General features: G+C 40.3%; 1 protein-coding gene across 3 annotated transcripts; it reads right to left on the minus strand.

Moving 5' to 3' along the window:
• Positions 1-564: 564 nt before the first annotated feature.
• slc1a6 (solute carrier family 1 member 6) lies at positions 565-13,742 on the minus strand. Of its 3 annotated transcripts, none has more exons than XM_030083569.1 (11): positions 12,322-12,409; positions 9,134-9,400; positions 8,841-8,978; positions 8,412-8,619; positions 7,697-7,739; positions 7,320-7,448; positions 7,010-7,194; positions 3,614-3,847; positions 3,199-3,393; positions 2,628-2,762; positions 565-2,370 (listed from the first exon to the last, which is right to left on the minus strand). In XM_030083569.1, exons 1-11 carry the CDS (start codon positions 12,326-12,328, stop codon positions 2,172-2,174), a joined length of 1,740 nt encoding a protein of 579 aa, XP_029939429.1. In that variant the 5' UTR covers positions 12,329-12,409; the 3' UTR covers positions 565-2,171. The 3 variants fall into 3 exon arrangements, with proteins under 3 accessions (XP_029939429.1, XP_029939431.1, XP_029939430.1); XM_030083571.1 differs by lacking the exon at positions 12,322-12,409 and adding an exon at positions 13,718-13,742 and having other exon boundaries at positions 2,172-2,370; XM_030083570.1 differs by lacking the exon at positions 12,322-12,409 and adding an exon at positions 10,438-10,539 and having other exon boundaries at positions 2,172-2,370.
• Between the last annotated feature and the right edge of the window lie 4,410 nt (positions 13,743-18,152).

An 18,152-nucleotide genomic window follows, 5' to 3' on the forward strand; every position in this document is an offset into this window, starting at 1 on the left:
CAGGTGAATACATCGACTTTGATTCCATCCAATCCATCACTGGATCTACTGTTGACAAGATTTGAGCATTTTAGTGCCTTCATTTAGCATTTTAATTTTTCCACAAGTTCATAAACATCCAAACTATCTTTAAAAGCAGCAGGTTAGCTACAAGGACAGTGCACAATGTCATTTTGTGAGGAAAAACAAGCTAATTGTCTGTTTATTTTTTTATGGTTAGGCATGGTGGAGAAGTGATTAGCCCTCGCTTCACAGAGAGAAGGCCCCGGGTTCAAATACCAGCCGGGGCCTGGGGCCTTTCTGTTTGCATGGTCTCCCCAATGTATATGTTGGTTCCCTCCGGCCTCCTCCCACGGTCCAAAAACATGTATGTCAGGTTAATAGGTAACTCTAAATTGCCCCTAGGTGTGAATGTGAGTGTGATTGTTCGTGTATGTGTTGGCCCTGCGACAGACCGGCGACCTCGCCCACAGCAGCTGGGACTGGCCCCGGCCCCCTGTGACCCTGACAAGGACCAAGCGCGGTTAGATAGGATGGATGGATAGATGGTATCCTCCACAAGGGGCTGCCACAATCACAGTAACGACAATCACAATTCAGTTCCTGAGACATTTATTTGACACATTTTTTTCAAGCGATGTCCATCAACATGTTGAGCTACTCCATGAGAAATTACACTTTCACCAACATCTGGTATCAAATTTAAAGTCAAATAGGCACATGAGAAGCACAACTGAAAACTTCAATAAATGGATAATATAAGTGTATATATTTCCAGAATTACGCACAACACTTTTTTTTCCTAAAACATTTGACATCAAGAGCTTTTTTGTACATTTGACTTGTCACAGCATTTAAAACCTTTCCCACAATCCTTTGTCACAGAACTGACAGTAAAAAAGAGAAAGAAATAAAAACAACATCAATACTTCTACTGCGACCGCTAATAACAATAATATTAAGAACAACTATATTAATCGATGACTAGTCTGCAATGCATTTAGGATACAACAAAATGAAATTAATGTGTTTTGCACACAATATCAATGTAAATGTGGACATATTGCTATTACGTAAAATAAAATGTTTTTGACCTAAAACCAAAATATTTTAAGATTTTAAAAAAGAAATCCAAGACAAAAGCAATAAATGAAACCCTAAATGATGCACTATAATTCCAAATCTGATAATATTTTAAATAAATACAGAAAGAGAATTAACAGTATTGTCATTTATATTCCAGCTGTTTCTGTGAAAGTAGTGTGGTAGAGTCCAGTTTTATAGTTCATAAACCAAATGGCACTAGAACACACAAGAAGTGTACTCAAGCATTAATAAGAAAGCACCGAGTTTTAAAAAAATCAAACAAATCATACAATTGACTTAAAGCATCTCAACCTCAAACTAATAACAACTAGTGTTGAACAGTCAAACACACTCATAGGTTTACAATTCCATGGTGTCGGTATACGTTTATAACACAGAGTTATATGTAGAAACAAAATAACACTGATTCATATGTATTTTTTTCATATAACTGTGTGTGTGTGTGTGTGTGTGTGTGTGTGTGTGTGTGTGTGTGCGTGAGTGGCACAGCCCATATCAAAATTGAATCAGAGGTAGAGTCAGAATGAAAATGACCAAAAAAATGTTTCTACAAGGAGAATGATAAAAAATCTTCACTTTTGCAAAACTGAAAGTTGCAAAACTGAAGCGTTTGCTGGTTTCCTGATCATTGACTTATGACTGCTGATGTCAATTATATTTATAGACAAAACTGTGTTTCTACAAACTAAATGCGGATATCTTTGTCATATTTTGTCTGTGCATTTTACAATTTATATACATGTTTGAAATTGTAATGAGACTGAAGATTTTACCTGAAACTTTTTTGGACAAATTCAATTCGCATTAAGTGAGTGATAACCTCCAAATAGCATGTGCACTTAACTTCCTGTCATCACCCTGCCACAGGATGAATACTGCTGGACTGAAAGATGTGAGATTATGTCCAGGAGTAGCAAAAACCCTGTGAACTGCAAACACTAACTCACTCAACCAAGAGCTGTTATTTTCTGCTGGACTGCTCCACTTCGCTGCAACTTTCCAAGCCAACTATCTACTTAAAGCACGTTTGTCACATTAGGTCCACTCAGATGGTTGTTCTTGATTTACATTGTGGTTTCACTGTTGATGTGGTTAAGTGTGTCATTGTCCTGGCAGATGAGCTGATAGGGTTTCTCGCTCTCCTCAATGACAGAGTTGTGCATCTCTGTATTTTGACTGTGCAGCTCTCCAAGGGAAAGATGCTCCACAATGCCGGCCCCGAGTGAGTCGCCCAGGACATTGGTGGTGGTACGCAGGCGATCCCTGGTGGCAGGGGAAGTACAAAGAAGTGGTTGAGAGAGGAAAAACCGATGGACAATTTGACAGATACAGTTCAAAAACGTTAGCGAAACGCTGCTGTAAGAAAACACTTGCAGGCATTCTCATCTGTCTCTCTGCATTATGCATTAATAACCTTTATAGTTGTGGGACCTCTGAGCTCTCTGAAGCTTTACAATGACATTTAGGCTGGCACAATCCCAGACCAATCCCCATCAAGCTGGCATTTAGTGGGAACTCACAGGAACCAATCCACAGCGATGATCAGTGTTATGTCCTCTGTGGGCAGTCCCACAGATGTCAATACGATCACCATGGTAACCAGGCCAGCCTGAGGGATGCCTGCTGCTCCGATGCTGGCAGCAGTTGCTGTGATACTGAGTGGGCGGTGGGAGGGATGGAGAGGGGAGTGAAGACATTTAATAAAGGGAAACAAACAAACAGCACATGTGCAATCCTGGCAGGACGTAGTAGAGTAATGACGGCATATGAGGAATTATAATAAGACTCCCATATGTCCTATTCTCACACAATTTATGTTTAAAATACATATTAGGAACAAGCTTTTGAAATGATTATTTTTTTTTACATAAATTATCTTTCCATCTGCAAATATGAATTATTTAAGTTGTGACCATGACTGCCATAAACTTACCTGGTCTAAATCAAGTATGGGAACAAAGACAAACTTTGTCAGATTGAAAGTGTATCAAAGTGGCATGTGGGATGCTTCATTATTTTTTATTATCTTGTGTGCTATTTGTGAGAAAAGTCTTTCCAAACTAAAGACCTTCCTTGTGTGTGCGTGTGTACCTGATGGTGAGAATCTGGCCAAAGTTGAGGTCCATATCATTGACTTGAGCAATAAAGATGGCTGCCACCGCCTCGTACAGCGCGGTGCCGTCCATGTTAATAGTGGCGCCCACTGGCAAGACGAAGCGTGTCACTCGCTTATCCACATGATTGTTTTCTTCAAGACAGCGAAAGGTGATGGGCAGAGTGGCCGAGCTGGATGAGGAAAGTAGAAAGGCATAGAAAAAGTAGAAATATTTTTCTATTATCACACATCACAACGCAATGCTGACTTGGACTGGTTTCAAACTCACATATAATGAGGCTGACTTATCTATCAAAATAGACACTGATGTTGACATTACATAAACGATTGAACCAAATCAGGCACAAATTCCAGCTCTAAGTTTCCTCAATATCAGAGGACTGGACCCACCTAGAGGACGTCCCCAGAGCAGTGATGAGTGCCTGCAGCAGCCCGGCAATAAAAATATAGGGGTTCCTCCTGGTCACCAGGAAGTAGAGCAGTGGCAGGACAAAAAGTCCATGGATGAGGAGGCCCACTATGACCGAAACGGTGTACATCCCCAGCTGACCTCCGACTTCAGCAAGATTCTTCATCTCCACAATCTTCCCTGCAATCAGGAACATGATGCCCACTGGAGCATACCTGAGAGGTGGACATAAACACAAAACACACCAGACATGTCACTTCGCCTCGTCACAGAGGAAGCAGAATTTTGGATATTTTTGTGTTTTGGGCTCACAGTGCAGACAAACACTTGCATCAACAGATGCCTTGTTTATCATTGGTTTTTGCCTGAATCAACAAATATGTCCAGTTTGTTCTTCAGTGGATCTTAGAAAATTGAGAATAAAACATTTAAAAAAATGGAGGTTTGACTTGTTGGTGTTGCTTTTGACTAAGATACATCAATCCTTCATCAAGATCTAATCAAACTTTTCACAGATATACTTAAAGATTTTTATTTAGGCGATGTTGTCCAAAAGCACTTTTTGTCATACTGAGTGAAAATTCTCCTTGCCCCCTGGGAGAAGTCAATACATTATGTGGACGGAAAAAGGTGCGGAAAAAAATCTGACAACTGTAGCGGCCAAAGGACAGTAAAAACTCCGACCAATCGTAAGGCGCGGACCGCTCTTAAGAAACCAATCAGATGCCTTGCTCCGCTGTCTGAACAGCCCCGTCTGCTCCGCTCCGTCTGTGTGTGTGTGTGTGTGTTTGTGTGAGAGAGAGAGCGCGCGGCGCAGATCGGCTCACAAGACGCCTCTCGGTAATTACGTCGTGCAACAAAGTATCACAGTATTGTGTGCAAAGCGCTGGTCAATTTACATTTATGTGCTATGAGAAACAGTGAACCCCGGACATCTCCTTGAATTTAAAAAACCCGCCCGGACGCCCCCGACAGGACGTAAAAAGTGGACATGTCCCGGTAAAAGAGGACATATGGTCACCCTAGGCTTGGAGCGGGGTCCCATTGAAAACATTAGTTGAGATGCGCGGTCACGTTGGTGGGGGTGTGGCGTTGGGCCAAGCACTGATTGGAGTAGGAGGAGCTTAGGGGGGATGGGTTGAGGTGTGCGACTTTCAAATCTTGCAGGCTCTTCAACATCGTCTACCCTCGCTTTAAGAGGGAATACACTGCAGCTGCTCTCTTATTGGATCTCATGTGACCCCTGCGTTTGCACATGCTTTACATTGACCGCCCTTCCTGATGCAGCCTGGGCTGCATCAAGCGTTGTTTGAGTCTTGCTCAGGGAGCTACAGTAGTCGTACATCGACACAACTGTTGATGGTTGTGGTGCTGATGGCATGGAAGGGTGAGCTGTACAGACATATACTGTAGGAACATGCGGACACACACATCTCATAACTATTATTGTTGTAATACTTGTGCTCAGTGTAGCTACATCAGCTTAATCATTAGCAATAACACATCATGTTTGTCTTTCAGTTTTGAGTGAGAAAGTAAAGTTTTGTTTAAATAACTATCATGAAAAACCTGTGCCGACTTCATATGGAACACAATGAAATCCATTTAAACAGGGAACTTTCTATTTTAATCTAATTGATGCAATTTCATCACTGTCATAACTTTCTGCAGCTTCAGTTTGAACGCCTGTTAACATCATCTGTTTTTTCCTAATACTGCTCCTAATCATCTTTCCTAGACCCACCTGAAAAATATACTGAGGTACATCAGTACAAATACTTTGTCAATGGTGACCAGTCCTACCTCTAAGGTGCAGGCACATTACTGAAAGGCCAGCTGTGGGATTTTAACCTGTGAACTCTTGATCCTACGTCCACTTCTCTAATCTCTATGCCACCACTGCCTCAATTTAACCATAAAGGTGTTAAACACAGTATGTCTGAAACTGAACACCCTTCAGAACAGTATATTGTGATGCAGATGCACACAGTGAGCCACAATAACAAAGAGCAGCATGGCTGAGTCACATTTTAAAATGATTTATCTTTTGTATTTCATCCTATAATATCTCCTAATGTCTGTCTTTTTGGTTTTTTTGGGGGTTTTTTTTGGGGGGGGGCAGTAAAATATGTAAATCAACAATCAACACAACAGAAAATTTATTCTGGGCCTTCCAGTAGTAATCCAATATTTTCTTTAAATGTTTCTTTTTAATCTTTTAATCCAGGCGTCAACCAGACAGAACCTGAGATGTATAGAAAACACTTTCATTGAGCCTTTAATGACCGGGTTTAAGACAATATTGGTTAAAATATAAATCCAATAATTAGTTCTGACACATTCAACTGTTTAAAGGTGCATTAAGGAGTTTTACAACCTTAAAAATACTTATTTTCCACCATAAATATGTTACATGTTTTTAATCATGTGTACAATGTGCCCTGACATATTTATTACAAGTACCTCTAACAGCGCTAAATTGTCACTTGAAAGTTGCAGTGCCGGTCCGGCACCAGCATTTTTTTGGGGAGAATTTGAAAGGAATGACGTAATGCACGCTCCGGCTGGTTAGGTTTCATTTTGTCCGCCATTACTCCGCCAGATGCTTAGTGAGCAACAACTGAGCAGGATCTTCCAGAAAGTAAGAAAAGACTGGCTTCTAGCACTGCCACAGCTCCAGCACAGACTCCACCAGGTAAAAGAAACTTAAATCTTACTTGAGCGCTACTAAACGAGCGAAGACGGAGTTCCCCTCTTCCGTGCACGCGAGCCACAGGGACAAGTTTTTCACTAAACTGCATTACGCCCAAGGCCTGCAGGGGGCACTGTTTCGCATAAAACGTGCAAACTCCTTAAGGCACCTTTAATGAATGCAATATGTGCAAAGGCTTGTGTAACATGACAGTGTGAGATAACTGAAATTGTGCGAGTGTTACTGAGTGAGTTAGCAGATTCGATATGCGACTGATTCCACAAGTTTAACACATTGTTCGCTGGGGTTGGCGAAACTTTTGCATTGAGCCCCCCTCCAAAACCAAAAAAAAAAACTGCATAGTTGTATAAAACTTTCTGTGTGGTGAATGTTTTCCCTGGATTTAATTCAAAAACAATTATTGGCATCTACAAATTGCATGTAGGTGAGATTGTGAGCAGGTGTGATTCTCTCTCTCTCTCTCTCTCTATATATGTATATATATATATATATATATGTATGTATGTATATGTATATATACATATATAATTTATGCCTTTTAATCAGCTGAGATCAACATAACCCCCACCCCTGTCCCCGTGCAATTTGAAACTAGAAAAAGCGCGGTATGAATATAGGTGGATCATGTCACAATACAGATCTTCAACCTCTACGCTATACTGACCAGATGATGATGGCCACCAGTCGCATGATGGCTTCATTCAGGCAGTCGAAGAAGTCCCTCAGAGCCTGGCCCTGCTGCTTCATGTTGCCGATGACCAGACCAAAGCACATGGAAAACACCACCAGACCCAGAGCGTTGACTCCACCAGAGGAGCCCGACACAGGAACTGTCTCCTCCACCGTCTCCTGTGGGAGGAGACACATTAAATAGATTAAAGCACACACACACACACACACTCAGTTTCCCATCTCATAATTGTTGAACATGTGGTTTTTAAATTGAGTCTATAATTGAGATGTATTCCACTTACCTGTATAGTGTGCAGCACCCTGCTGAGGTTCACGTTCAGGATGGACTCGCTCACATTGAAAGAGTCGGTGAGGTTTAGCGTCACTGTCACGTTCCTCGTGTGAACAGTCTTCTTGTACATGGTTTTATACTGAAAAAGGAAATAAAGATCAGGCATGTTTCAAGATATTTCAAATCAGTACTGAGGCGATAAATGTGATTTCATAATGAATAATGTCATAAAATGTCTTTTTTTTCCCCACATTCGTTTTTTTTTGTCTATTTGAAGAGCTCTGATGGGAGCATCAGGATGAAAAGAATATCTTGTTCAAATTGTTTAATTAATTTATTTTTTTGCAACATGACATAAATGTGATTATAAGTGTACAAAAGCCTCACCTGTTTGAAACAGGCTTCTACCAGATTGGGTGGAAACATGTTCCTGAGATAAAAAAAAAAAAATAAGAGAGAGAAGAAATAGATTGTTAAGTCTGTGATGCTAAACTTTATTAATCACCATATTCAACAGTAATCAAAACATATTATCCCTACTGTTGTTTACAAGATCTAATACAAACACATTTTCCACGTCAGTTTACAGTAAATAAGAAGGAGCAGGTTGGCTAACTATCATCAATAATGGAAACAGCCAGCTTAACATAGCGCAAAAGAAAAGTTTATCTGCATCTGCAAGCTGACTTGTGAACTTCAAACAAAGAAAAAAAATTGTGTGGTGTGAAATCTTATTTGTAAAGCTGTCTATTGATGCACTAAAATGAGTTATGAAAAAGAACAACTGGTTGTTGTTTTGCAATTGTTTTGCTTGTTTGGTAAATTTAACTCCCCTCACCAAATGAGACCTGGACCAGCACACACACCTCTTATTTTTATAAACTGTAAACAGCTAGATCTATTGTGCTCTGTGGAGATGCATATGCAAGAAGGTGGCATAACATGACATCAAATCAAGTTGGAAAAGGAGAAGCACACAAACAGAGACTGGGGGATACTCGTGAATGTCGAATTGCATCTTGATTTGTTAAATGTGAAATGTGGGGGCAAGTGGGCACACAGTGTCAACAGTCACTCATACATTATTATTGTGAGACGTTACCTGATAAGATCCAGAAAAGCATCAGCAGCCTGAACAGGTTCAATGTTTCCACTTTTGTCAACCGGACTGTCTCTGCTTCCTTTTCCCGGCTGGATGATCATGACGATCACGATGCCGATGAACACAGCGATCAGGGTAGTCACCATGTAGTAGACCACAGCACGAACACCCATCTTACCCGAAGCTTTACTGTCCAAAGAGGAAATACCTGATACAAGGAGGAGATTGATTTGAAAATTCAGTCTGATTGCAGGTTCAGATCTCTTCATTGTTCATTCACGACTGACAAATACACACAGTATGTGTTCTACATCATTACTGGACTATTCTAGAAGGGTAACTGGTACCCTGAAGACACAAACTGATTTACAAACCCCGATTTTACAATTTTTTTTAAAGTATTGCTGTGTTTTGTCTTGAGAAACCAACCTGTGACCAGACTAGAGATGATGAGAGGCAGCACCAGCATCTGCAGCATCCTCATTAGGAGCTCCCCGGGAAAGGAAAAGTACTTGATCTCCCTCAGGGACAGGTTGTGGGGGCGTAGAGCAAAGCCCAGGATGACACCTGGATAAATAGGCAATCACACACACACACACACACACACACACACACACACACACACACACACACACACACACACACACACACAAGTCAAATGGAGTCAACCGAGTACCAAAACCCACATGTTAAACCCTCAGCCGGCTTCTCTGTCCACTCACCCAGAGCCACAGCAGCAACAGTGAACAAAACAAACAGGTTTCTCTTGAAAAAACCTTTGACGCTGCTCGAGCTGATGTGGCTAATCCTCTCCTTCATGCTGCTGGCTTTTTTCTCCATAGCCCTTCGAATTCGCCTCCTCAGGTCTCCTCTGTCTGCAGCAGGCAGTTTGTCCGTGTCCTCGTTTAGGAAAAGACTAGTGCTGGTGGGAGGCTTCTCATTCATAATAAGATCCAGTACTTGGTCCAGGAGGCAGGTCTCGTGAGAAACTAGACAAGAAAGAAATAAGGAGGGTGAAATTATTTTGTTTTTCTGATGTGCCAATTCTGGCCGATGCTGGATGAAATTTTTAATAACATAAAGAGAGTGTGCGTACACAGTAATACTGTCTGAGGATCTGAAATCATCAGCTCTCAAAAGCACACGGTGGAAAGTGGCGGACAAAATTGAAAATACAACAGCTCATGAAAAAGAGGACTGCTGTGTGAAAGATGAACAGAACACTCCTGCATGTTGATGCACACCAATGGAAAATACAACATCACTGCATAAGTGAGGTCTAAAGACAAACAGCATTTCATTTATATTTCTCTTCATGAATACCTCTCTGGTCTTTCTCTCAAGGTTCAGAGAGCAAATTAACTTATTTTAAAAGTAAGTAAAAGTTAACTCATAAAGAATAAATGTATTGATCATAGCTCATCAACTGTCAGAATGAATCATTGTTGAGCGATAATACCTGCAGCTCACTCAGGACACATACTCTGTGGCAGACATTTTTCAGACTGGCAGGATATAATGATTACAATACACCACGGCACGCGCCAGAAATGGAGGGAAGTTTACTGATAAGAGCCGATGCGGCCTCTTTTTTATTCATTCAGCTTTTAAGCTGTATCATAGAGCAGAAATGTTTAACCGTCTAAAAGTCTACAGCTTCTTAAATGTCCAAGTATTTGAATATGACCTGATATTGTACTACCTGGCTGGTAAATTTATGTAGGATGTAAAATGCTATGCTAACACACAAAGAGAAACGAAACATTTAACAATGAGCTTTACCACAATTACAAAATAATTCAAGCATTTTATTTTTACTAAAACTTTATAATATCCTGCATGACCTTGTATATGCAGTGAACTACAAGTCCAAACCCAGTCCGTTGTGGATTAAAGCCTGTAAGCCGGTAACAGCCGAGTCTTACTAAAACTGTGCAGTTATCATGTTAACAAGTTCAAGCAGAAAGGCTCAGTAACAGCCGTAAACTGCAAAAAAAGTATAAGTATTGATTTATGGTAGTCTTACCGTGTTTCCTTCCCTCAATGTGCGACTAACACGTGGCGGTGGGTCTCACTCCTTATCTATCTAGGCTGCAGCATTTCCTTCTAACCACCCTCAGTAAACACACTTGAAGCCCGCACGTGAAGTTTATAGTGCAGCGTGAGGTCAGCCTCGTCATGAGCTTACACACCTCTCTCTTTCATTTTTTTCTTCCGGGGAGATAAATACCGGATCTCTGATCACTGACATTTACATCTCCTTGCTTGCACCATTTTTTGTCTTTTTGCGTGTTGCAGTGAGGAGCTGACATCTCACTGTAACACAGCAAATCCATTGTTCAGCAGGCTGGACTCACTCTGAATGATGGTACTAGTGCATTATTTATGGTAACCCAGTGTCAAAAAAAAGCCGCCTTTCAGTATACTGAGCGCTTGAGGCACAAAAAGCCCCTTAATGTTTGTGATGCTTTAGGTACAGAGCACTTAACAATGACTTTTTTTATTTAACTTTTTTTTTTTTTTTTTTGGGGGGGGGGGCATATTCAGCCTAACCAAGGGTGATGGGAACAACAACCTGGACACACACACACACACACACACACACACACACACACACACACACACACACACACACACACACACACACAACCTGCAACTCCACACAGAAAGATCTGGCCATGAATCAAACCCACAGAAACATTTTACGATGAATGAACAAAGCTAACCATATAAGCACAGTGTAACCACTAGGAGAACATGAAAAAAGTGATTAAATCCTGTACCTCCTGATGGCAGACTTGATTTAAGATTCTGTAAACATTTCTAAACATTTTAACACTGCCTTGGAAATAACGGAGTTTAGTACTGTTCAGGTCTTTGAAAAACACTGTGAATAAGTCCTCAGTTCCACTATAATGCATATTTTGCAAGTACTTTCACACTTTAATGTGTTTATCATTGATAGAAGAAAAAACACCTGCAATATGTCATTATTGTTCCTATTTACCATCCCTTGCTATTTCAATAATGCCCAAACAGAAATACTTCGCAAAAGTGTAAAAGTTGCAACATTAAATGAGAAGTGACTGAGTGAAGACATTGTTTTTTTAAAACATTTAAGTTGGTCTTTGTGTTTGTGATGAATGGGTGAAGATGGTTTCTCTTCATGAAGAGGAGCAAAGGCTGCTCCTGCAATGAAATATAATCACATTACATAAACCACAATAACAACTGTAAGCTGTGCTGAATAATAATTTGTAATTCTGTTTATTTCATGGCTATTAATATATTAAACAGTACTATACATTAAAGCGCAAACATGCTGATCACAGAAAATCAACTCAAGCCCAGCCAGAATCTTGTATAATCTTGTAAAATTTAAAGTTGTGTTGCCAATGCAGTAGCGTAGCTTATTTTTTTCCCCCAATGATGCCAACACTGCATCAGACTGGTCAGGCTGTAGATGTCACCGTCCTGGTTGACGACCCCAAAATCCAACAACATATGATAGGAAAGTAGTGAAAAATAAAGTTAAATGATAAGCCAAGGCCATACGTTGATTGAGATACTATTCTGGCCAGAGGAGCCTGAAGCCAGTCAGGCAAGACACATTTCGCACTTCAACAAGAAGTCACTTCAGACTACCATGTTAAAATACATCGGGACACAGAGATCCTAACTCAAGCTGCAGTTTGTTTCATTTTCCCATTTCATTTTTTTCCCTTATCAGTACAGTTATGTACTATATACAGTTGTATTTTTCAATTCAAGTGTACAAAATTCAACAGTCCATCAGTCAAAAACTAAATAAATTACAAATATCAACTGCAGTTATAAAAACAAAGTGAAAACACAAGAAAAAGTCTCTAAGACTTTGCAGAGTTTAATTAGCAACCAACTGATTACTCACCACTCATGATTTAAAGTCAAATAGTCCAATCAAGTTTCAGGTGACACACCAAGTTGCAGCAACACAGACGAGAGTCAGACTGCATGTGGGTGTGTGTGTAAGTTTGTGGGTGTGTGTGTGTGTGCAGCCGAGCACCACAATGATGAGCTGTCTCTGCCCTGCTCTTATATTGAGGCAGACATGAAAAGTCCACTCATATGATCTGACCTTCTCACGCCGTGCGCGTGCACACACACACACACACACACACACACACACACACACACACACACACACACACACACACACACACACACACAGCGTGCAGCCTTTTCCCATCTATGGCAAGTCCATGACAGTTGAAATTCATACACAAAGTTTTTTCTTTAAACACACTACATAGAAGTGTTTTACTGATAATGTCATGCAGTTAACCATCAGTATCAATGCATATCCTCCATTCATTCATCTTCTAGATTCACTTAATGGGCCACAGGGGCTGGAGCAAACCTACTGACAACTGGAGGTACACTGTCATCAGTTCCATCACAGAGCAAATAGAGACACAGACAGACAACCACTCACAATCACAATCACACTAACAACCAAACCTCACATGTATGTTAAAGTTAACTGCGAAAAGAAAGTGGAGTACCTGTGGGAAACCCCTGAACATAGTGCATTCATGCAAACTCCACACAGAAAGGCCCAGCCTGTATTCAAACTCATGACCTAAATCAACCTCAATATGAGGCGCTAACCACTGTATCACTATGCTGCCATCATGCATCTCCTCACAATACCGTTGCCCAAGTTATCAGCTGAAAAACTTTTCTGTAAATTTTATTTAGCAAACTGCTAAGTCCATTTCACACTTCCAATCAATCTGTCCAAATCAGACCAAACCCATTCCACTGGTCAAAGTACCTTTAAGATTACAGAAAAAAAGGTGACAGTTTGCGCTTCACAGTTTGTCAAAAAGGTTTACAGCAATAGCAGCAAATAATTGGGTTTTACTGGAAGGTTAGGGGATTTCATTTTGAGGGTTTGAAGCCCATCAACTCTCTACAGTGAATAATTTTTAGATGAGTGCCTGAATTCATATTTTCTTCATCAAGAAAGACCTTCTCCACAATCAAGAAAAAAAAAAAAAAAAAGACAAAGAGCAAAAGAAAACCTAGAGGGAGATGATGAGAGTGAAATAGGGACAAACTTAAGACAAGGTTTTGCAAAATACTCTTCATTTCATTCTTCAAATCTTACACTGATCCTCATTTGCATTTCGACAGGCAGATGATAGATAGATAGATAGATAGATAGATAGATAGATAGATAGATAGATAAATAGATAGATAGACAAAACAACAGTCGTCTAGGAAAATTGTGCATCAGATTCAATAAATATGAACTCGGATACCCTGGTATGTGCCTTGCTTTCTGTCAAGCGGTCATGAGGAAATTGATCCTTCCCTGTATTGGTCGTCCTCCCCGAAGGCGCTGCAACAACAGAGATCAAAACTTCAGTCAATCCTCTGCGCAACTTTCGCTCAAACTGTGACAGACGTGTTAATGACTGACTGTGCGGAAATAAATGACGGACTACTGTTAAATAAATTATTACGCACCTCTGTGCGTCCAAGACGATCCTCACACCGTCATGTGAATGCCTTCCTCTCCACCATGCAGCCGATAATGAACTAGTGGTGCCCACACATCGGATCTTCCACCACCGCTACCATCATCATCATCATCATGCTCATCATCATCATCATCTGCCGGTTTACTATGAAGCGGCTCGTGCTTTCTCTGCGCGCCTCTGGCGAGGAGAAGCGCATGGGAGGTCTACGTGGGTGGAGGACAGGTCAAGGATCCTTCAGGAGCGAGAAATAACTAAAAACACACAACCCTGACCGTCCACCACAAATAAGTCTGAGAGAAACACCGCCTCGCGAGCAGTGCAGGTTTTTTTTTAAAGGATTTTCTTATTGTCACACGTTGAGGTAAACAGATGAGGTGTTCCCTTTCCTGGACGGCGAGGCTGCGGCTGGAACCTGTTTTATGCATTTGGCTCCTGACGGAGTCGCACTGTGTGAGTACACTACATGAGATTGCTATGACAACATGCATCTGCTCATCTCTGAGCTCTGGGGATCTCATGTGTTAAAACCCCCGCTGGCATCCAGCTGCCCTGCTCTCCCCTCTCACACCCACACATCACATCCATTTTATTCAAGTTCAGGGAGTTGGAAAGAAACTGGAATCGCTTCCACAATCAGTGTCTTCTTAGCATGAATTAAAAAAACAACGCACCTTTCTGTTCAATTGTAAAGGAGATTAAAGACTTCCGAGATCTTATTTTTAAGTGTACTTTAATCAATTATAGCAGTGTCAATCAATCAATCAATCAATCAATCAATCAATCAATCAATTCTTATGAAGTGACATGTGGCCAGGATATATTTACAAGCGAAGCCATATTGATGATGGATGGATGATTATAAACACAAAACATAGGATAACTGTGTTTATTAGACTATTTCTTTGTTGTAACAATGCCACTGAAAAACACTTGTCTTTTACATGGTGGCACAGTTGCATGGAATACGTATTTGTGGAGGCCATGCGGTGAAACAGTGGTTACCCGTCCTGCCTCACAGTAAGAAGTTCCCGGTTGAAACACCAGCCAGGCCTTTCTGTTTGGAGTTTGTGTGACCACTCTGTGCTGGTGTGTGATTCCTCCACAGTCCAAAAGCATGCATGTGAGTTTAATTGCCCCTTGATGTGAATGTGAGTGTTTGCGGTTGTCTGCCTCTCTGTGTTTACCCTGTGATGGACTGGTGCCCTGTTGTCCAGGGTGTCTCCTGCCCTCACCCAAAGCTCGCTCCCGTGACTCTGCACAGGATACAGGGGTGAAGAAAACTGATCTGTCTGTGGGCAAAACAGCAAAGATGAATACCCACATTGCTCTTTTGGAAAATAAACAAGGTATTCTCTGACTCCTGATGTGAGATTCTGGTGTCATGTTATAGTTTACTGTGATACTGTCAAACAAAGAGTTCGGTTGTTGTATAACTTGGTTACTACAGATGCATCAAAGAGACAAGCAAAACCCAAATAAGCGCCAACACATAATTGCGCTCAGAGTCAGTGGTAATGTGTGTATCACAGGAGGCAGGATGTTGAAGACAAATGTTCAGCTCCCACCTGAGAAATGTGTTTTCCATTTCCATGATAATATTACAAATGAATATGAGTAATAGATCCTCAGAAATAAATGTTAAAAAGGCAGTATAACAAGTGGTCTTCGTGCACTCTGCATGTTAGAGTCAATGAGTGAATGGAGCAGGTTCTGCAGCCACAAATCTCAAAAGAAATTAGATATTGAATGTTTTTATCAATCATTATTATGTTCAATGGTGTGAACATACATTTTAAAAGTAGTTCTAATGTAATAGATATCCAGTCATGAGTGGAATAAGTGAAAATGTTGGCATCACACAGCATACTAAACACTGCTTCTAGACTCTTCTCCTTGAAGAAGCATCTTGAGGGACACCAGAGATTCCCTGCATCCCTCCAGCCTATCTGTTCATGTTGTGAACACTGTATGTATTGTTTATATTGTACCTATTTATATTACAATTCTACTCTATGTTACTTTCTATTTTATTCTCTGCCATTCTTTATTTTTTTTTTTTTTGGTATTCACCAGAGTATTTTTTCTCTCATATCATGTAACAGTAGTAGTTTGACGATGAAGAGTAGTGAAGAGCACTCTATGAGCTTTCAATAGAATAATGGTCGATTGCATCTATCTTCTATACTGCTTTATTCAGTTCAAGGTGATGGGGAGGTGGAGCCAATCCCAATCAGCTGTGGGAGAAGGCAGAGTATGCCTTGGCTAGATTACCACGGCTCACACAGACAGAAAAACACAGAAAGACTTTCATTCACACCTCAGTGAAATTACACAAATAAAATCTTATTGCTGTGTCAAAAATGAACAGACCAAAAAATGACAGAAACTAATGAGTCTAAATCTATTACACGGGATTTACACAAAATGCTTTTTTCATCTATTAGAATCAAAAGATCTTTGAAGTGATGGACCTGAAATAAGGGTTTTATCAACTTTGATGCAGCGATTTAATATCATGGTTTGTGGAAACATTGTGTCATTTGAAACAAATTATGTTTCAAAAGCTGAATGACAAGTTCCATATCTATCTAAAGGTTTGCACCTAGACTTTTTACATCATGTTCTGATGCTTTGCACAGTACTAGTTCACAGTAAATGGAGCTCAGCAACAAGCAGAATGAAAAGTCCCTGACCTCAATGATCGTTGGGGCCACTTTGACAAAAGTTTATAACTATCTTTGTTAAAAATTAAAATAACTACATTCAAATGAATGAAAAATGAATGCTCACACATTCACTGCCATTATTACATATACTCCACTTCATCCATTTATTGCTCCAAGCATAGGCGGTGGGCTTCCCTCTGGTTCCAATCTGGTGTAGAACCAAAGTGATAGGAGCAGATTGCATTGCCATGGCAACACAATTATCCTGCCATAACGTGGGAGGCATGGATCATGTATGATCTACATTTAGATAGCGTAATTATTCAACCACATGCAGGCAGGGTTGTTTATCTCTGTGTTATCTGTTATGTGGTACAGATTGCATTCTTTCGGTACATCACAGGAATGGTTCTGTCAAACGAGAGCTTTAAAGTGAGTTTTTCTTTTTTAGAACATAAATCAAGTAAATGAATTGATACACAGCTATTATTCTTGAATGGAAATGGGTCATCCTATCACAGTACAAGTTAACTAAACCACTTTGACAACTATGGCAACAAATTTTCAATAAATTGCTTTCATCCCTGCCCCCTGATCGTATTACAGCACACAACACTTCCTGTAATGAAGTTAGGAGCTCATTCCTCCCTTTTATAGCCATCCATTAGTTACCCAGCAACATGTGGAACGTGTTAATGTTGAAGTATTGATAAAAGCTAACCCAAATTGTGACTGTGAGTACTTTCTCAGATGTTTGTGTGATCACAACATTGTCTTGTGGAGCGGTATAATGGCATTAAGATGCCCATGTAAGTGGAATGGAGCATGCTTCCCCAGTAACTGGAAATCAAGTACGCACACACAGATATATATGTGATGTACATCACTGTTGTTGAATAGGTCACTTATTGATATAGTGCATTCCATAGCTCTTACCTATAACTTAATCACAAGTCCATTGCCATCCTTCACAGCGACTGAGGTAAATCACACAACTTTTAAAATGATCTAAAATTATGTTTAAGTTCCCACAAGATAGACTGGACCCCACAAATGAGGCAAGCAAGGCAGCGCACACGCACACACACAGCTTGCTCATCAATTATTTGTCAAAGGGGAGATTTTAGCTCAGTGTTGCCCCAAATCGACCCTCTCCCATGATGTGACCAGATGCTTTTTTTTCCCAAGACTTTAAACATTACTCTGAAAATTATTTCCAGCAGCTCCACTGAAACAAACACCAGAAGAAACAGTAGGGCCATACCTGACAAAAATAAGCCAGATTAATAGAATTTCTAACTGCATTCCATTAAATGTTAAAATTCCAAAAAGAAGCAAAAACTAAAACCTGAGAAATAATCTTTTTTTTTTTTTTAAGTGGTCTCTCTTTGTGTTTTATGTTTCATATGTTCTCAGTTTGAGACATTCTGGACGATTTTACCCACCGAGTCCTCAGTTCAAAGACATTTTATTGGTCCTGAGCTCACATATTAAAGAGATGAAAGTACAGACAGGGCTCTGTATCAAAATGCTTCAGCAAATGCAGA

The sequence above is a fragment of the Salarias fasciatus genome, chromosome 23, assembly GCF_902148845.1.
Source record: "Salarias fasciatus chromosome 23, fSalaFa1.1, whole genome shotgun sequence".
NCBI classification, from domain to species: domain Eukaryota; kingdom Metazoa; phylum Chordata; class Actinopteri; order Blenniiformes; family Blenniidae; genus Salarias; species Salarias fasciatus.